General features: G+C 43.7%; 1 protein-coding gene across 4 annotated transcripts in view; it reads right to left on the reverse strand.

The window, feature by feature from the left end:
• The window catches only part of LOC108442095 (nucleus accumbens-associated protein 1), a 29648-nt gene extending 13649 nt beyond the window's left edge, over nt 1-15999 (reverse strand). For 3 of the 4 annotated variants that reach the window (XM_037544644.1, XM_037544645.1, XM_037544642.1), the window contains exons 1-2: nt 15877-15999; nt 4252-5280 (exon numbers count right to left, since the gene is read on the reverse strand). In XM_037544644.1, coding sequence (XP_037400541.1) covers nt 4252-5251 — 1000 coding nt within the window. In that variant the 5' untranslated portion in view covers nt 5252-5280; nt 15877-15999. Of the gene's footprint in view, nt 1-4251; nt 5281-15300; nt 15357-15876 lie in introns of those variants that run through there. The other variant, XM_037544643.1, reaches the window with a different exon arrangement.
• Nucleotides 16000-21524: the final 5525 nt, after the last annotated feature.

The raw sequence follows: 21524 nt of genomic DNA on the forward strand, positions 1-21524 counted from the left end.
CAGAGAGAGATTGAAAGACAAGACAGACAAAAGCAAGAGAGAGAAAAAGAGAGGAGGCAACAGAGAAGTAATGACAGAATGAAGAAAAATGGGGGGGGAAAAATGAAAGAAAAGGGAAAAACCGAAAGAACAGCAGTCGAAAAAAGGTGCAGAATATGGAAAGAAAAAAAGAAGAGGGAGAGCAAGTGGGCAGAAAGAAAGACAAAAGAAAAATAAATACGTTTGTTTGGGACATTCTCTGAAGATCAAACGTTCTGAGAGGGACATTTTCCCTAAAAATCACGATTATGCTCTTCTGAACCCGTTTGCGGAGTCAAAATCACAGCATAGTAATTTTCTGTCTTCGTAAACATTTCAATGCTGCGGTATTTTTGGCAGAGACAGAAAACATAAAAATATGATTTTTTACAGGAAGACGGAACAAACTAAAAGTCAGGTTTGAGTTTCTCTCCTGAGAACATTCCAGGCTTTTGTTCCGCGCACAAATAAAACTTAAGCGTATAAATACAATATCCTCCCATGGATTCTCTTTAAATAAACAGATGTCCCAGCGCTGCTGCCAATGCTCACTTCTCCTAATTGCAGAGCTTTTAAACTACAACACTGCTTCATTGTTTAATAACTGCCTTTTTTGAAACTTCGACTGAGCAAAACCCTCCAGGTTACAAACTACTTGTTTACTAATAATCAAGTTTTTCATTTTCATGACCTAAAACAATCGCTTGAAGCCGAGTCTTATAAAAGAGCGCCAACATCTAAGAGGCTCTGAATATACACAGCGTTCAAAGTCATGGAGAAGATGAGAGGATTCTCTGATTAAATATTCATGCTTTGGAAATGGTTCAAGCTTTTAGCCAAAAAGAAAAGGTTGTGAAACATTTTTCAGAATTTCTTTTAGGATTGTTTTAAATGAGGACCCCAGTAAAAATGGGGCTTTAAAAGCTGATGTCTCACAATATTCAGACTCAAACTAGTCAGTATACCCCAGGAAATGTGTTATGACTGTCTTTCCTGAGCACAGCTTAAAAGGAAGTACTGCCAATGCCTAACATATTACATCAGGTTTGCCAAGGCTTAACAATAAAACGATCAAAGGAAAATCAAATTTAGTTTACCACCTACACCAAGCGTAGCTGATCAGCCAGGACACGATTGGGGTCTGAAGTTCGCTTCTTTCTGGTATCGGCCTGATGCCACGCTCATTTAGCCCTACTTGGCCTCATCTAAATGCACCAATGACAACATCCAATCCCACGTGACACGAGTCGAGTGTACACACCATGAACAAACGACTTGAGCTGGCAGCGAAAGAGTCTAATCGCACACAGAAGTGTTACTGACTCCATAGTGGCCATACACAAAGTCACTGGTCACTAAACATTCTGCCTTGACATATTCCCATGAGCACTGAGATTTTAGCCTGTTTTTAAACACACAAACAATCCCAATACACGTGGAGACATGTAGGCTAGCAAAACGGAGGCGAAAAAGTCAATAAGTGCGATGGCTGACAAGACCCTGTTTATAATACAATTAAATACACTTTATAAACTCATTAATGTGCTGCAAAGACCAAAAACACAACATCTCTGTAAATCGTTGATACAGACAGCATGAATGCTGGTGATATTTACTGAACTGGCGCTCAGAGATGGAGCATGAGTGAACAAGATGCACACCCAAGACAAACGACTCGAGAAATCTGGATGTGAAACAACATTCAGCTCCGTTTTTGAGCCAGAGCAGTTGCAGTGTGCTGATGTGTTTATCTGTGTACTGTTCAGTTCTGTTTTTAACGATTTTGCACAACGAAAATGTTTTATATCTACTTAAGTTGTTAAACATGGCTCTTAATGCTAATTACATAACAGTAAATACTAAATATATACAGTAAATATAGAAGTTTACTTAAGCATCTAATAAATATAACCCACCAAGTAAATGCCACCTAGCGAAGCTGAGTGTGTTTTATTTGTGACGCAAAACAAAAAAAAAATTAATGTAATTGTATAAGTGTTAGGACTTGAATGTGAGCAAGCTACGTTAGATAGAGTTAGCATCAGTATCTGTACTCAGTATCAGTTTTAACTGAAATTGTTCCTACATGAAGTTTGTACAGGCTGTGTTCTGCATTACAGTCAGACTGAGGATTTTCATAGAGTATATAAATCGCAGTCTTTATCCGTTCATGATGGTCTATTCAAATAAACAGCGCGAGTCACCAAAGATTTCTACGATTGCACTGTGAATTCCTGACATTACGGAATTAAAGCTCAACCAACCAAACAAAAGACTTCAAGATGTGAGCTCCTCAGATGTGTTAGCATTGGACACGAATTCTGCAGTCACTGTGCTACAGAGACTGTTATTGAAAGAGACAGACGTGGATCAAAACTATGAAATGTACTTTAGTGCTTCTGCACAGCTGTAGCTATTCGACCCCGGCTAACTAATTTACCATAACAAGCTAATGCACGTCATTTAAAACGAGCTAGATTTAAATGTCAGGGTACATGGCACTCGCTTACACTAACGATTACTTAGAACCAAGTAGGTTACTCAGTATGGTATCACCGTTTACTAATAAATATGTACTCGTTCTCTGAGGGGGAAAAAAAAAAAAAAGTATCTACGCTTCACTAAATGAAAGTCAGTTAAACTGTAAGCCTAAATATCACACACCTACTGTGTCGAGTTGTTACGCAATCTGAAATAGACGTGCTTGTGTGGTTTGTGATACTAAGACTGTGTTATCTATAAACCTCTGAAGTTGTGCGTCATACTCATACTAGAAACTCTGGGTTTAAGCTGTTTTTTAATGACAGAAATGGTTGCCATTTTTTCAGAAATCACCGCTGTCGTAGCCTATGGTTTAAAAAAAAAAAAAGTTTCATAATGTGTATTTTTTCATTCCCAAGCCTCACTGAAAATGTGAATAACGCTATGTAAATGCTACAAGCCAGTTAATACTGTACAATGAAGTGATATCACATGAAAGTAAGTCTACTATTAAGCCAACACTAATATATACTAACATCAGCTACTCAACCTGTACGTTAAAACTTCCAAAGCCTCTAAACTACCACATTTAACAGAGCTCACTGGTTTGTGTGGGGCATTTTGCTGAGGCCAGTCTTATGATGTCAGCTCAGTGGGCAAGTTAGCCTGCATGGAGCAATAATTATATTTCGGTTCCTTAACCATCTTGTAATCCAGAAGATCCAGTGACGTTCACTGGAAAAATATCCGAAGAGCAAAACGTATTTGCTTTGTAATACTTTAGGAGGAGACGACAGCAGCGATCGTCCAATAATGTTATTTCTGTCAGAGAGAAACCAGCTTAGACGCTAATTACACAAGGACAACATCTTCAAACCACACAGGCAAGTCTATTTAAGAATATGTTAGCTACATTAGGCTTGTAGCCCGACTCCAAAAGAATAAGTCGTTTCACCGATTCTCTAAACTTTGGTGTGAGCCAGGGGTCGGCACCAAAACGTTAGGAAGAGCCATTTTGTCCTTTCAATAAAAATCAAACCACTTTGGGAGCCTCAACATTTTACGTCCTGTTTACCATCCTGGCTGTAAATGTGTCTCAAAATGTGGCTAAAAATCTAACGTAAATAAATATAGCTGCTTCTCTCACGTCTCTGGCAGGAAACATTTCCGCTAAAGTAGAACAGTTCATTTTAAAACATCTCTCAATGTTTGAATTTTTACGAGGCTGAAGTTGATTCACATTCTCCAGTTTCCTGTTCAAATTTTCCCGTTCCACCTTAAATGGTGCCAGATGCGCCAGACTGTATCTGCCGGACCATTTAAGGTGTAACGGGAAAATTTGAACAAGAAGCTGGTGGTTGTCTCCAAAATATTGGTGCTAGTTTTAAATCTCTCTTTGTCTTTTTGTTAGAAACTAGCTAGGCGAGATTGTCTGCGTTGCTATGGTAACCAGCAGTCTGTGCGCCAATCTTCAGGGTTAATGGCTGGGAAATTAGCATTATACAATTCTACATTACCTGCAGCGTTCAAGACCATTTACTGTTTTATTCGTTTAATTTTTACCTAAAAATTTAACTCTGCTGTGGAGCCGCAACAAGGCAGCAAGAGAGCTGCATGTTGCCGTGCCCTGGTGTAAGCAGTAACGCCTATACAGAACGCAGTTGTCTATATACTACAAACAAGCAAGCATTGCATGACATCCCATGAAAGTAAATCTATTATTAAGCCAACATTATAATGCAGCTGTCTCACCTGCAGCGCCCATGTTAAGCATGCTGTACATGGTGTACATGTTGCAGATCTGCCTGTACTGCTCTTCGGTGCCGTCTTCAACAGCTTCCTCCTCTTCTTCATCGTCGTGGTAGGAAATGGGCGAGTCGCTGGCATAGGCACTCATGGTACCTGGGCTGGTGCCCTCTGGGGTGGCACCGCTGCTGGTGCCATTACCGTTGCCGTTGGTGCCTCCTGGTGCTACCGCCAAGCCCATGGGTAGTCCCTGTGGCTGGATGGCGCTTCCTCGCGCCGCTTCCTGGGAAAAGCGGGCGGCTTTCCGGATCCCACCTCCGCCGGAGGCTCCAGATCCACCGCCCTCTCGGCTGCCGCCCTCCCAAAGCCTTTTGGCCACAGGGGTGCAAACTACAGAGTAGGGTGAAGCCTCGGGCTGCTCCGTTTTCACTCTAGACACCAAGGGCAGCGGGGTCAAGCAGGACGCGGGGCGGCTGGCTGCAGTGGCAACCACCCCTCCTCCTCCTCCGCCACCGCCTCCGCCATTGGCCGAAGCCCCGGTGGCTGTCTGAGTGACTGGACTCTGAGGTTCGGATGGGGGAGTTTCTTCTGCATGAAGGCCCTGCGAATCACAGCTTGGGGAACTAACCTTCAGGAAGAATTCCGTACCTTTCTCCATGATCTGCTGGATTTGCAGGAACCCGGCCGTGTACATGAGCAAAAACTGGTCGCCCACGTTCATGCTGAGCCGTCCAGTGTAGCAGAAGGCCAGGATCTGCTGAAAGCTTTGCGGCTGCACGGCCGGTGGCAGCTCCACCACCGTGGGCGTCTTGCTGCCGGCGCTGCTGTTGAAGAGGTCACGGAAGTAGGAGCTGCTGGCGGCCAGCACAGCACGGTGGGCTTTAAAGGCATGGCCCTTCACCACCACGGACACGTCGCAGTACAGGCCCTGCAGCCGCTGCTCGTTCAGACACTCCAGGATGTTGTTGCCGAAGTTTGGGATCGCCATCTGAAGGGTCTGAGCCATGGCGCTATGGCCAGCACCACTGCAGAACTCTGAGAAAAACACCAGGAGAAAGCAGAAAAGAGAGAGAAAAAGAAAAAACAAGGTCAGCAACTTTCCGTGACAGAACAATGGCCCGTTATGACCGGACGTGACCACTTGCAATATTTAATAGTACAAGAATCAGTGAAAAGCATTAGAATTCGGCACTGTTGCTGTTGAATCCTCAGTAGCCGATTCATTTAGGGATTATTTCAGTGAAGCATCAGGTCATCTAGATCAGGGCTGCCCAGAGCTGGCCTGTGAGGACGTTGATCTGCCCTGCTGGAAAGTTACCCTGAGCCAACCTCCTCATCCAGTAGGAGAACAAACAATTTCTACACTACATATAACTCATTAAATTGTGTTCCTTTCAAAATGTATTAGATTTTTGTAACATTAGAGTTATAAACTATTTTAAACTTTCGTTTTTAAACCTACTTCTCTTCTTTATTAATAAAAAAAAAAAAAAAAAAAAAAACACCACTATTCTGTTATGCAAAACCCTAATAATACTGATAGGCTACAATAACAGAACATTAACTCAACATGCTAAACTTCAGGCATTTTGTTTTAATAAGGAGTTGTGTGTCATTAAAATGTGAGTAAACCTACAGCAAAACAACAAGTTATTCTGCAAGGACGCAACTGCAAACAAAAGAATTTACTTCAATTTAAGCAGGTTTCACTCTGTGGTGTTACTAATTTATTACCTGCTGTGCTGAAACAAGTTATTGGAGAGCTACTGGAAGTGCCAAAATGGGGACTATGGGCTGACGCCAATACATTAAAATGTGAAAATTGGCACTTTATCTACGTGGATTAGTGTGAAATACAACTGCTGCCGGAACAAAACCTCAGATCTCAACTTTTGCCATTTTTCAGTTTTTGACATAATTCGAAAAGCCTGTTGTCCTTTATATTGTCTGTAAATTTCATGATGAACAGACTAAAAGAATCGGCCCAAAACGACTTAGAAAAATGTCTGGTTCCATTGACTTACATTGAAAGTAAAGCATGTTTTTCCCCTGTCCTGTAAAGTTACCATTTTGGAGATAAAACATTTTGATCCGACAGCAGCGATTTATTTTAACAGGCCCAGAAAAGAGTTAAAAAGAGCAAAAGACAAATCAGCACAGTAATTCAGCGTCCCCTAAACATTCTGCTTTTCTGCAATTCAGTAAACGGACAAACAAATTAAAAACATCAGCCCTAAACACCTGTCCGATGATTTTATATCACTTATCTTCGGATATTGATATGATTCCAATATCATGCATCCCAAGAGAAACACTGAGTTCAGAGCTCAGTCTGTAATTTAGGCTCAGGACCAGCCCATCAGTCATATCTGAAATATGCAATATTCAACAGCGCATGCCAAATTGGATTAATACTCAAATAGCCGAACATCCTTTCAGCTCAACTCATTTCAGGAAAGTGAGAAAGTTTTTTTTTTTTTTTTCCAGTTACACTTTGAGCAATAAGTCAACCTCAGCTCCACATCAGCACCTGTTACTGCTGTTCTTAAAGGGTCCATATCATGGAAAATTCCATATCCTGGCGTTTTTCCTTTTTTTTTTAATAACAACTTTGATGCAGTACATAAACGGTGCTAAAGTTTCAAAACACACTGTTCACCTCCTGCATGGAAACGAAGCCTGTTTTGAATGAATCGATTCTGTGACATCACAAAAGCCAACCCATTTACATACATCCACCTATTCAACCTACAGCAGTTTAGCCCTGCCCACACTGCTTTCTGAATGCTCAGTAGCACAAAACAGGGCAGCCAATCAGAACAGAGCTCATTTAGTCTTAAAGGCGCAGTAACAAAAATAGCCTGTTTAATTGTACGAGAGGCTGAAAAATGGTTATGATGAACGAATGGACCAAAAGAAACAGCCCAAAATGACGCAGTCCCATTAACTTGCATTGAAAGCAAAGTTAGTTTTTTGCTTCTCCTTTAAAGTTACCATTTTTGAGATACGAGATTTTGTTGTAAAATGGAGCCCTGCTGGTGACAACCCATATAAATAAAAACAAAACAACATGTGGGAACAAGATCCTATTAGGTGGCCACCACTCAGTAAGGCATGGGAACAAAATCATGCCTTACTAAGTCGTGGCCACGCATTAGGATTTCATTCCCACATCTTACCAAGTCGTTGCCGCGACTTCATTATCTTGCTCCCATGCCTTACTAACTTCTGGCCACATTTTAATTTATACAGGATAAAACCAGCAAGGCCCCACTCTACAAATGCACGGAAAATGTAGGTTATTGGCCCTTTAACAACTCAACTGAAATCCCTCAACAGAAAAGGTTCTTCAGGGAACCAGAAGCAGTTCTTCTATGGCATCACTCCAAAGAACTGCTGGCAAGCCGACCGTTTAGAAACCTTTATCATCAAACGTGGAACAAAGGATCATCCATAAACAAACAGTCACAAAGACAAGACCGCGTCTGTTCAACAGGCCTGTCCTTTAAGACAATGGCCAAGGCCACTGCAGCAAAGCTACAGCAGAGAAGCGCAGGCGGACGGACCCAACTTCTCTGGAACTGAAACGGGACGTCAGGAGGAAGAGTTAACGTAGACGTGGTGGAGATCCAGCAGAGAGGGAGCGAGAGAGATGAAATGGCGCTTTATCTGAGCTCTGTACAGAGATTTAGCCTCGCAGTGATTGAGGTCACAGTTGAACATGAATGTGTACAAACACGGCGCTTTGTCTGACACTGTAGACGCCGTCAGCGCCGTTTAATATGACACTATGAGGAAACTTCCTTGGAGCCCACAGCTGTGCTCTTTTCACATACAACAAACCTGAAACACAATGAAAGGAACATAATGTCCCCAATATTTCTTAAGGGTTCTAAAGGAATGAACCACTAGTCGCCTCCCTGTTGTGTCTTAAACAAAACGCTAATTCTGTTTGACTCCTAATCAACTCGCACTCAAATAAAAGCATTATTACGTTGTTAAAGGGCCCATATCCCACATTTTTATTGTATTTTTCATTTTTTTCTACTGAGGTTCATTTAGAACATTTTATATAAAAAAACAGCCATAATGCATACTTTTTACATCGTTTCCCACCCTCTCCTTATCTTTTAGAATTAAAACAGGTTGTTTTTACTACCCAGGATAACCAAGCTCTATTCTGATTGGCTGCCTAGTGTTCAGGCCTTGAAACACTCCTTATAGCTTCAATGTAATTGATATGTAATCGAGTTGGTTCTTGTGACATCAGAGAAACAGTGAATTCAAAGCAGGTTGGCTTCCATATACAGAACGGACCAATAACTGCAGATAATCAGATTGTCAGTAATCCAATCAAGATATTGACATGCTCGAGTAATCAGATGATGGGGAAACTCCGGGTCTACATGAGTCAGACAGTAGTCAGATTTCTGCTTTGCAACCAGCCAACAGACTCACAGAAGACGACGCGACGTAAACGTAAAACTGAAACTTCATGACGCCGCTTTATCTGAAAATATGAACATACACCGTCTAGAAGATGAAGAATATTTAAATCCTTCATTCTGTTGAGCGTGTTTGGTTTCAGTGTCGCTCCAAAAGTGCTCTGCTGCAGGTCGTGGTGACGCTGCTCGCCTATCCGGTCCAATTTTACACAGAAATCCAAAAGAAATCAGAGGAAGAGTTCACCTGCGCTGAGAAATCTGATTACGGAGCTGAAACCCAGCCTCGTTATCAGATTCCTAGACCCTACTCCAATCTAAGAAACCAGAGTGTGCTGTCGTGGGGGCAGTCATGGGCTGGAGGTTAGGGAACCAGCCCTGTGACCGGATGGTCGCCGGTTCCATCCCCCGGGCTGACAGTCAATGACTGAAGTGCCCTTGAGCAAGGCACCTAACCCCCAACTGCTCCCCAGGCGCTGTGGATAGGGCTGCCCACTGCTCCGGGCAAGTGTGTTCACTGCCCCCTAGTGTGTGTGTGTGTGTGTGTGTATGTGGGTGTTTCAGTGCAGGGACGGGTTAAATGCAGTGGTCTAATTCCACAGTGACAAATGGTTCTCAATTCTAATTCTGTTTACACGACCACCTGAAAAATCTTCTGAAGATATCTTGAGAAATCTGATTATGATTGCATTACTGCGTGCATGTAAACAAACACATTCAATGTTTACATATTACTTCAATCTTTTGAAGAGAGGGAAATTCAGTTTTCCATGATTTGGCCCCTGTAAGACAGTGAACAGAAATAAAAGTAGCCAAAACTCCTGAAGTGCCGAGTTCCCATATAGAACTCCAGCTGCGACTCCAAAGTGGGAGATGTGAGCAACAGTAAAGCAGCCCAGGAGCTGAACCACCACAACAATGGAATCAACACCACCAAAAATGAATGAATGAATGAATGAATAAATAATTAGGGACTTGCTAATGGCTACAATAGAACTGAAGAGCAAAGAGTTTACTAACATACTTAAGAAGCATCATTTGAAAAAACCCTAAATATTATTCCATCACAACTGTACGGGAGTCCATATGACTGAGTAAATGGAATGAGTTGCAAGCATTAGTACAGCAATACATACAACCTGCACGCTCGGACTGGGTCAGTTATCGAGTAGGATTGTAATGGATGCTGCGGTCCCACAACGCAATACTGCTCAAGACCTTGGGAACGAACATGGCTGAGGCATTATGATAACAGTTAAAAGGAACAGCTCACAAAATAAATAAACAAACTAATAAGTCTGAGACAAGGCACTGTTTTTTGTGTAAACTCAGTAGCTGAACTGACGAACGCTGGCGCAGCAACATCACCTCATTTTGTCTACTTGACTGTTTTGTGTGAAAATAAAGGGAAATGTAGCAAAATAAAAACAAAGTCATTCGGAGCGGTTTGGAGTGAAACGCCCTGTTCTAGAGAAGTGGTGGTGATAGGAACCAGACGTCCACCTCTACAAGCTCCCTCACGGAAAGTTCTAACATGAAACGGTGACGAATTCGCTGACATTTTGGCCTAAAACCCACTCACGGTGGAGGGCGACATGCAGGGTGTTGAGGCCAAATAGACTACATAGAAAATTTATTTTCTTCAGATTTGCCGCTATTTCACCATCATCAGCATCACATCTAAAAACTTAGTGTAGGTTCACTGGTCATCTTCGATCGTAAACTTTACTACATTTGTGTTGCACATCGCTTAAAAGTGCTTTTGAGTGATGCCACAAAACAGCTCAAGTTCCCTTAAAGCGATCAGATGTAAATGAGATGTGTGGAAACTAGCGGTGGGCGATATGGCAAAAAAGTGTCACGATATTTCAAGACATTTTCATGATACACATCATAATATTTAGTCTGAGATTTCATACGTCTGCACAGAGAAGACAGGAGCTGTAGAGGCACATATAGTGAACCATGTAGTTAAAGAACAGCGTTCTCGATAACAATAAAATATTCTCATATTGCCCACCCCTAGTGGAAACTCTTCTTACGGTTCTCCAGTGTAAAGTTCTTCCTAGAATCTCATTAAAAATGGTTCTTCCCATTCACACATCTCACTCATTGAAACGTTCTTTAGGAAACTAAAAAAATGGTTCTTCTACCGAATTAAGATCCCTTTCTGGTCCTTTTATTTATAGGCTTTGTGAGCCCTGGTTCCGATCCACATCACTAAGAAGAAATCTGAGTCGCTACGTTTTTCTACAGTGGAACCATTTCGCATCAAACCACCCTGAATCACAGAAATTTTAAAATATGGGTGGAATTCCCCTTTACTATCAGTACACAGCCTACACCTTACAGTATTGGTGTTCAGTGAACAACTGGGACACAGCATAGAAGACTGATCTACAGTCCAGGCCAAAAGCTGGCGGTAGTGATTTTACATACAGTAACTAAGGGCAGGCCCCCCAAGCACAAATTCACTGATGTTCTGACCCGCACTCATCCCTTTGTCATTTTCCCCCCATACATTTTCCCCATAACTCAATACGCCAGACTGACCCACACTCCTCTACATGTCTTTTTCATCCCTCGTTCCTCCCATAGCGTCCCACTCATTTTTTTTACCCAAACCATAGGCCTGTTTTTACTTTGCCTAACAAACACTAAAATGCATGTTCTACTCAGGGCCTGTCCCCAAGCGCTAATCCCCAACCATACTGACCTCCATGTGTCGTTTTTTCATCCCTCGTTCCTCATATAGACTGCCATTCATGTCAACACACAGCCAACACTTGCCAACTCCCTACGAAAGACTGAATACACACCACATACACAATGGCAACCGCCTAGGAATAATTTACCAACGGCATGGGATACCATAGCAATTGCCTGGCAACACTGTAGCAACCACCTGGGATATTATAGTAACCACTGCGCAACCATTCCTTCAAAAAAAATGCATATTTTATTGCCTAATCAGATCAACCTGACCTGCCCCTTTTAGATGCCCCTGAATGCTTATGCATGACTTTCTATTACAAACAGACCAGTTAAACAGACCGACAGACCAGACCATGACGGGTCTATTCAGAGTTGGTTAGAGCGTTTCAAACACATCCTTCAGTAAAAGTACAGCAATACAATAAATAAGTAATATAATAACTGCCGTAAAAGTTTCCAAACATCATAACTCACAGAACTGCTCTATTAGCATAAGAACTAAGGATTTTCAGGCCTCTATTCCTCTCATTTTGGATCCTTTTGGTCTAAAATAAAACGCTACAGCTCCGAAATGAGAAGTGTGAGCAACAGCAAAGCAGTCCAGAATGAAATTAAACCCAAAAAAGGGAATAAGGATCTAATCAGGGACGATGAAAACAGAACCCATTAATGAAATAAAGTACAAATCAACTGGACTAGACTCCGCCCACCTCCGCTTCGGCACCAGCCTACTGATGGCTGCAGTGTGTCTAAGAATCCTTCATTTGCATCAAACTACATTTTACAAATTAAAAGCCTTAATAAGTAATGGACTGTCTTAAATTTGAAGCACCACAAACATCTGACATCACATGCACACACTGAATAATATAGGGTTGCTATGGCGACACAAAGGCATGCATTAAACTCACATTACTTACTGCTGAGCTTGCATGCATAATACACAGACGCAATATGTGCACGGGCTACTCTGAAGAGCGCTTTTACGGTCAGTATATTGGTACATACATAAATTTAGTGACATTTAAAAAAAGTTTTAAAGCATTAATTCAAACGTTGACAACGAGTATTGCACCCTCGGCAATATTTCCTCCCATAAAATAGCGATGTTCCACTTTTCCAAGCGGTTTTTATTGTATTTTGAGGACCTTCAGGACCTGACGGTGAACTTCAATGCGTATCATTTACTGAGTGCTTCAGTTAAAGGGACACTCCAGCCAAAATTTAAAATTTAATCGTCACCACAGCTGTTGTAAACATGCTTACTCTCATCCTACAGCCGCACCGCAGTAGTCTCTACAGTGAAGTTTCCAGGTTTAAAGAGGAGGGAATCCCCCTTCTGATAATGTATTTTGAAGGTGGGCGTATATTTTGAATGCTTAAGTGTTTTGGGGGATACTGTTTGAATTTGTGGTGGCTAAATCACTATTAGATCACTATTATGTTCCATAGGTAAGATTAGATCATCTAATTATATTCGATGCATGTGAGTAATGCATGCTGGGTATTGTAGTCAGAGAACACTACTGGACGAAAACATGAGAAACGATACAAAGCTGAATTCCGTCAAAACGATGAGGCTGAGATGTGCAACGTGGGACTACAGACCCTTACACAACCTAATTAATGAGAGTAAATACTAGCGTGCGTTTTCGACTAGATTAACCCTTTAATTCAAAACACTTCAAACTAAATAAGTGTTAAACTTCTTTCTGTCTGGTTACTGTTAACAACACTCATTCACTTTAGCGCAATTTTAAAGGATTAAAATAAACCACCACGCTCAGAAAGCATGGGTTCCCTGGCTTAAAGGGCCGGTATCCAACATTTCTGAGAAACCCATGCACCAAAAACAGTTTTTTCAACCTCTCTTTATCCCTAGAACTAAACTAGGCTGTTTTTGCTGCTGTGCCTTTAAAAAATATATGCAAATGAGCTCTATTCTGACTGGTTGCCCGGTATCATGCCTGCTCAAAAAGGAGGCCAGGCTGAAACACTCCTTATAACTTCAGTGTGAACAGAAAGGCTGAAGGAGACACTGTAATGTAAATGAGCTGAACTTTGTGACATCACAAAAGAGGTTCATTAACGACGGGATGATTCTGCAGCTCGGCTTCTACACACAAACTGTCCTAAAGTAAAACCATCTGACGGCGTGGCGCTGAACTGCACCGAGAGCCCCATCACTCCAGCACAGACCAGACGGGGCTGACGCTGCCAACACAGGGCAGAACACACCATCCTCACCTGACCGAGTCACGCAGGTAGGAGTTGGAAAGTTCGGAAAGCTTTTGATTTTGTGCGTTAAAGTGAGGCCGAAGGTATGAAATAAAGACAAGGTGAACGGGGGGAGGGGATGGAAGAAAGGGGGGATAACAGCACGTCGATAAAACATCAGAAATCAAACCTCCTCAGTCGGCGGTGCTGTGGGGCTTCACTGGTAAAAGAAGTGCCCTCTTTGTCTGAGGCCTGACACACACACACACACACACAGAACCCATGTCACACACATCAGACAAAACGGCTTGTTTACAGTTGGCCAGAGCCACAGCGCGCACACACACACACAGTGAGAGGCCCAGGGTTTATTTAAGAACTTTTTCCCCCTCCAGAGAGGGGGAGGAGGGAGAGAGAGAGAGGAGCAAGAAAAAGTAAGAGAGAAAGGACGAAAAAGAGAAAGAAAGGGAAAGAAAAAAAAAAAGAAAAGACAAAGTAAGAGAAAGAGAGAAAGAAAGACAGGGGAATAGATAGATTGATAGAGTGGGAAAGACAGAAAGGAGAGAGAGAGAAACGAGAGCAAGGGAAGGAGGGTGAGAGAGGGAAAGAACAAACGAGAGAGAGAGAGAGAGAGAGAGAGAGAGAGAGAGAGAGAGAGAGAGAGAGAGAGAGAGAGAGAGAGAGAGAGAGAGAGAGAGAGAGATCGTCCTGGGCTCAACATGTAGAAGAATTTGAAAAAGTTTCCTTCCCCTGCACACCCACCTAACAAACCCCCTCCCCACAGACACCGGGTTACAGCTCCATTCATTCCGTTAAACGTGACGGGCATCAAAACAGTCGAACAGCACGCAGAGAAAAGTGCAACTGCGGCGCACAGACAGGCGGTTTGGGACGCGGCCCGGCCGTTAGCCGAGTTCGTTAGAGCGTCGAGGAAACACAGCGCGTTCCTGATGCTCGGCTGGCTGTGGAAAAGACAAGAGCAGACAGATAATGCGCTTTTGTGAGCCCCCCACGCAGCGCAGCACCGCACCGCGCCGCACCGCATTCACTCCACGACTACAGTCGCCTCGGAGTGAATAAGTGGACATCAGTTCACGATCGAGCCCGAGACGCCGCGCCGAGACGCCGAAACACTCAGCCAAAGTAAACTCCTCAAACCTCGACCGTGCTCGGGGGTGGGGGGTGCAAACGCGCCCACCGCGCCAGGATGGCGAGTTTTTCTCCGCTTGGCACGGAGGGCACGAAGCTGGTGGGAGAAATGCGGCAGGAAGAAGAAAGAGGAGGAGAAAAGGAAAGAAAAAGGGAAAGGGAAAAAGGGCCTCCAGCGTCCAGCTTCTCATTCGAATTTTCCCGTTCCACCTTAAATGGTGCAGCAGTTACATGCTGGCGCCTAACTGCTGCACCATTTAAGGTGGAACGGGAAAATTCGAATGAGAAGGGCCGTTAGCCACAGCTAGCCGCCCATCGTCCATGCGGTTCAGGCGGGCACGGAGAGGCAGCACGAGTGCAGCGCTGGGGGAGTGATTTTTTTAGGCTGAAGCTGGCGGATTGTTTTTTTTCCCCCCTCCTCTGTCTTTCTTTTTTCCTTTATTTCTTAAAAGCCCGGGGGGGACGCTTTCTGACGCGAACACAGCCCCGAATTTAATCTTACGCCTCGAAAAAGAAATTCAGAATAGCCCACCTGGTCTTATTTCACAGACATCAACAGGTCATCCCGGGACAAACGCAGGAACTGACTGACTGGGGGCGAGTCGGACTGAACCAACGCAGACAGTGACGGGGGGGAGTGCGGAGCGGAGAGGGGGGATTTCGCCAGACATTGCTGCTAAGTACCGATTAAAATTTGTTATAAACCACAGAGCAAAACTGTTTTCAGCAGCAACCGCGTCCTGTTTTTTTTTTTTTTGGCTTTTATTATTTTTTATCTATTTTTTAAAGAATTAGAATAGGTAAAACAGTGGCCCGGAGAGGACCGTGAAGCGGTTAAACTTTTCTTTTTTTTTTTTTTTGTATGTGTGTCGGTACCGTTCGTCTGCGCCCATCCCCCCTCCCCCGAAAAAATGTCCACAAAAATCCGCAGAAAAAAAGTGAGAGAGAAAAAAAAACAGACGGGCAGATAAACACAAACAACAGAAGCGCGCGAGACGTGCTCGCGCTACCCACCGCAACCTCACGCGACCCCGACTCTTTCCGCAGAGCCGCCCGTTAAGTCCGCTGATAGGAGCGATCAGTGAGCGGAGACGGTAACGACACTCACCCGCTCCGCTTCGCTCGAGAGCCGTTACGAAGCGTTTGGATGGACGCGTCCGACACGCTCGCGCTCTCCCTCACTTTCTCCGCTAGAAACGGCCATTCATTGTGAGGCGAGGGCCAGGCCGCGTGGTCGATCGCAGAGCGATCGAGCGCAAAGTCCCTTCTTTCTGTGTTTTTTTTTTTTCTCCCGGAGTCACGCGGAGCTCAGAGTCACCGATCGGGCAATGCGAGGCTAGACGCGGCAGCGTCACTCAGCCAGAGAGTGCAGAGGCCGAGGAGACCTGCCACTCAGCGCTGTGTTCTAGGTTTGCCCGACGCCAGAGGGCGCTGCCGAGCGAGCCCAAAGTGAATGGATTCATATGGAGCATTCCAGCAAAATTATGAGTTGCATTCCGTTTCCTACAAGCTTCCATTCCCCACACACTTCTGTTTCCTGCACGCTTCCATTTCCCTACACGCTTCCGTTTCCTACACACTTCCGTTTCCTACAAACTTCCATTCCCTACACACTTCCGTTTCCTACACACTTCCGTTTCCCTACACGCTTCCATTCCCTACAAACTTCCATTCCCTACACACAACCGGATGCCGGTTAAGGAACTGCAGTTGATAAATGCCTTCATTCAGTATCGTCTTCAAACACACATCTTCTAGAGACATGCAATGACTTTACTGGGTAAACTTTCCTGCAGGGATGTGGGAAGGAGTTTTAAGCAGGGAACTCCTAGAGGGGAGAATTACTGCACTGCAACGTCTTCCAGGCTTCTCAAACGCTAGAGGGCGTTTAAAAAGGCGCCTCATGTACGTCAAAGATGTGAGTGAGCACGACCGGCTCCTGTTAGCATCCTGCTCCTGTTAGCGTCCTGCTAATGTTAGCATCCTGCTCCTGTTAGCAACCTGCTAATGTTAGCAACCTGCTAACGCTAACATTAGCTGGATGCTAGCATCCTGCTAATGTTAGCATCCTGCTCCTGTTAGCGTCCTGCTAATGTTAGTGTCCTGCTCCTGTTAGCATCCTGCTCCTGTTAGCATCCTGCTAATGTTAGCATCCTGCTAATGTTAGCGTCCTGCCACCCAAAAAACCTTTACAGCAGAAAGAGCAGAAACACGCAGGAGCGTTTCAGCACACACTTCCACTCTTTCAGCCTCAGCCTGTTTGTGTTACATCACGTCACGTTAGCATCACGTCCCCAAAACAGACAGCTGTTGTCTAGGGAACCGAGTGACTCGCCGTGATGAAAAAACAGCTGTCGAATACAAGTGCTTTTAACTCCAGTTACACGACTTTATAACAGCACCTCATTCAGGACATCAAGAGAACTGCTTCAGTGACCAGCTCGCCATAATGCAAACCAATCAGCTCTCTGTAGCTGTAATGCTAACCAGTTAGCTCACTGTAGCCGTAATGCTAGCTCTTAGTAACAGTAATGCTAACCAGTTAGCTCACTGTAGCTGTAATGCTAACCAGTTTGTTCTCTAGCAGTAATGCTAACCAGTTAGCTCTCTGTAACAGTAATGCTAACCAGTTAGCTCTCAGTAGCCGTAATGCTAGCTCTTAGTAACAGTAATGCTAAACAGTTAGCTCACTGTAGCTGTAATGCTAACCAGTTAGCTCTCTGTAGCAGTAATGCTAACCAGTTAGCTCACTGTAGCTGTAATGCTAACCACTTAGCTATCTGTAACAGTAATGCCAACCAGTTAGCTCTCAGTAGCCGTAATGCTAACCAGTTAGCTCTCAGTAGCCGTAATGCTAGCTCTTAGTAACAGTAATGCTAAACAGTTAGCTCACTGTAGCTGTAATGCTAACCAGTTAGCTCTCTGTAGCAGTAATGCTAACCAGTTAGCTCACTGTAGCTGTAATGCTAACCACTTAGCTATCTGTAACAGTAATGCCAACCAGTTAGCTCTCAGTAGCCGTAATGCTAACCAGTTAGCTCTCTGTAGCAGTAACGCTAACCAGTCAGCTCTCAGTAGTAGCAATGCCAACCAGTTAGCTCTCAGTAGCTGCAATGCTAACAAATCAGCTCTCAGTAGCCGTAATGCTAACCAGTTAGGTCTCAGTAGCCGTAATGCTAACCAGTTAGCTCTCAGTAGCAGTAATGCTAATCAGTTAGCTCTCTGTAGCAGTAACGCTATTCTATCAGTGCTCACTAGCAGTAATGCTAGCACCCTACAGCCCGAAATCCGCTTGCTGTAGAAAATAGGTAAAATATTGTTACGTTTCCTTGGCATTTTAGTGAAATACGTCCATCTACTTTCCAAATTTAAAGGAATTTCCTTGAAAAACTGCGAGAAACTATTTAACGTTTCGTTTTTAGCTGTTTAGCTTCATTCACGCCCATTCATGGAGGGCTCGCTCGCGGGCGCCCTCTGTCGTTTAGCGGTCATTTTTTAAATAAACCGGCTCTGGCGCATGCGTCTGTCTGCGCGTCTTGCGCCTGACGTTGCCATGGCAACAGCGGGCAGAGACAACGCCTAGGTTCCATAAGTGAGTGAGGCGGGAAAAAAAGTAGGCCATGCCTCGACAATGTGCCCGAAAACAGAGCGACGTCGGAGACGCTCGCGTAAAAAAACCCGACAGGAGAATTAAGCAGTTTGTTTTGGGCGCATTAGAGCAAGAATGAGGTCATGACATCATAAACGAGGTTGAGCTTCTTCTCCAACATCTTGTTGGAATTTTCCCGTTCCACCTTAAATGGTGCAGCAGTTACATTCTGGCGCCTCAGGATGCAACTGCTGCACCATTTAAGGTGGAACGGGAAAATTCAAATAAGAATCCATCTTCAGCCTCATGTGTTCGCGCCAGCTGAATGTTTTATCACTCACCATGTTGCAGCCTAATGCATTATATATGAGCTGAACTCTTACAACTGTCAGGTGTTTTCTCGACGGTTCCACGTTGAAAAAAAAACTACAGAAAATCAGAGCCTGCCTTAAAATGACCCGTTAGGTGTCCTCACGTTACCCCGGCCGGCCACATTTCCAATCGCATTTTTCCGCCTCAAACCTCAACACCACCGGGCTTCCGTACGGACCACATGCGGGAGAGAGGGATTGGCTGGGTTGCCAGATTGGCGCTTGTGTCCTGTTCACGAGGAAAAGCACAAAAACTTTTGACAGCCTTTCAAAACTGGCAGAAAGGATGAAGATGTAGAGGTCAGTCCGCTCATCGCCGTGCTTGAGAAGGCTGGTCAGTTCTTGGAGCAGAACAGTGTTTTTTTCTTGGTGAATATTTTGGATATTTTGGAAGTCCTTTGTTTGTAAATCACTGAAAGGTGTTTTGAAATGTATTTACAGAACAAGAGAGCTTAAACTATAACTTTACTGCCCCAACTGTATGTTGATTAACAATGATTCCTATTTATGTATTTATTCGTCTTGTATCATAAACTACTCACTTTAAAAGTTCTCCAAGCTCTTCTTGCAGGCTATATATATATATATATACATATATATATATATATATATATATATATATATATATATTTACCACTCTACCATCCTTCTGCACTTTATATGTAAATTATACTGCACCAATCTAATCTAATATAGTCTAGTCTAATCTAGTCTAGTAATTACGCAACATATAGTCATTATTTTAATTGTAAAATCTTCGACAAGGTGCTCTAACAAACATTAATGATAGCATTAGATGCTAGTGGGTGGAGTGACACGCTTTGTGGGACAAAACAAGTCAATTACTTTTTTTAATTGATAGTAATTTTCATGGAATTAATTGAAAGTAATTCATTTATGGATAATTTTTAAAGCCCCACAGGTGCTGGTTACGCTTCTGAGTGCACACATACATCACATCAACAAGAAAAGGAAGAAAAAGAAAAAGTTCACATTTTTGACAAACTGTCGTCCCACATTGACGAATAATAAATAGAGACACACTGCCATCTAGTGGCAGGACACCAGTACCGCTCCAAGCACATTCTGAAGGGCCTCATGGCCTCGAAGGCCTGCATGTTCTTATCGTTTCACTCTAACGTGTAATTAGCTCTGCCGTTTCATTGAACCTGGTTTAATTAAGATCATTTTAAAGATCCTTTAATCTTTGATGGTTTGGTGTGGTTTCAGCATGATCCGGATGGCTCACACAGCTAGGTGGTGCGTTTAGTAAGTGAGGGGTGACAGAAGTGTGTTGGGTCCTTCATGCTTGTGTGCTCGGCGGTCAGTAAGTATTTGTGTCTGTGTTTGGTCAGATTGATCACGGGCCACTGTGTTAATGTGATCTGAGCTGAGTAAGGCTAAAAAATTACATTGAGGATGATTCCAAAGGGGCTAGTACGCTGCGGTTTGTGTACATGCTGTGTAATATAGCAGTAATAGGAATGTGCTTATAAGTGTTGGAATACAGCAGGCATGCCACATGTACTAGCAGCCTGCTAGTCAGCGTGTATATATATATATACTGACCAGCCACTTTATTAAGTGCACCTTTCTAGTAAAAGGTTGGACCCCCTTTTGCCTTCAGAACTGCCTTAATTCTTCATGTCAAACTTTCAACAAGGTGTTGGAAACGTTCCTCAGAGATTTTGGTTGGTTATTTGAGTTCCTGTTGCCTTTCTATCATCTGGAACCAGTCTGCCCATTCTCCTCTGACCTCTCACATCAACAAGGCATTTTCGTCCACACAACTGACCGCTCACTGGGTATTTCCTCTTTCTCGGACCGTTCTCTGTAAACCCTAGAGAGGGTTGTGTGTGAAAATCCCAGCAGATCAGCAGTTTCTGAAATACTCAGACCAGCCTGTCTGGCACCAACAACCACACCACGTTCAAAGTCCCTTAAATCCCCTTTCTTCCCCGTTCTGATGCTCGGTCTGCACTTCAGCAAGTTGTCTTGACCACCCCTACATGCCTAAATGCACTGAGTTGCGGCCATGTGATGATTAGCTATTTGTGTTAACGTGCAACTGAACAGTTGTGTACCTAATAAATTGGCTGGTGAGTGTATGTGTGTATAATATATATATATATGTACTGCTCAAAAAAATAAAGGGAACACTCCAATAACACATCCTAGATCTGAATGAATGAAATATTCTCATTGAATACTTTGTTCTGTACAAAGTTGAATGTGCTGACAACAAAATCACAAAAATCATCAATGGAAATCAAATGTATTAACTAATGGAGGCCTGGATTTGGAGTCACACACAAAATTAAAGTGGAAAAACACACGACAGGCTGATCCAACTTTGATGTAATGTCCTTAAAACAAGTCAAAATGAGGCTCAGTATTGTGTGTGGCCTCCACGTGCCTGTATGACCTCCCTACAACGCCTGGGCATGCTCCTGATGAGGTGGCGGATGGTCTCCTGAGGGATCTCCTCCCAGACCTGGACTAAAGCATCCGCCAACTCCTGGACAATCTGTGGTGCAACGTGGCATTGGTGGATGGAGCGAGACATGATGTTCCAGATGTGCTCAATCGGATTCAGGTCTGGGGAACGGGCGGGCCAGTCCATAGCTTCAATGCCTTCATCTTGCAGGAACTGCTGACACACTCCAGCCACATGAGGTCTAGCATTGTCCTGCATTAGGAGGAACCAAGGGCCTACCGCACCAGCATATGGTCTCACAAGGGGTCTGAGGATCTCATCTCGGTACCTAATGGCAGTCAGGCTACCTCTGAAGAGCA

The sequence above is a fragment of the Pygocentrus nattereri genome, chromosome 14 (genome assembly GCF_015220715.1).
Source record: "Pygocentrus nattereri isolate fPygNat1 chromosome 14, fPygNat1.pri, whole genome shotgun sequence".
In the NCBI taxonomy this organism is placed as follows: domain Eukaryota; kingdom Metazoa; phylum Chordata; class Actinopteri; order Characiformes; family Serrasalmidae; genus Pygocentrus; species Pygocentrus nattereri.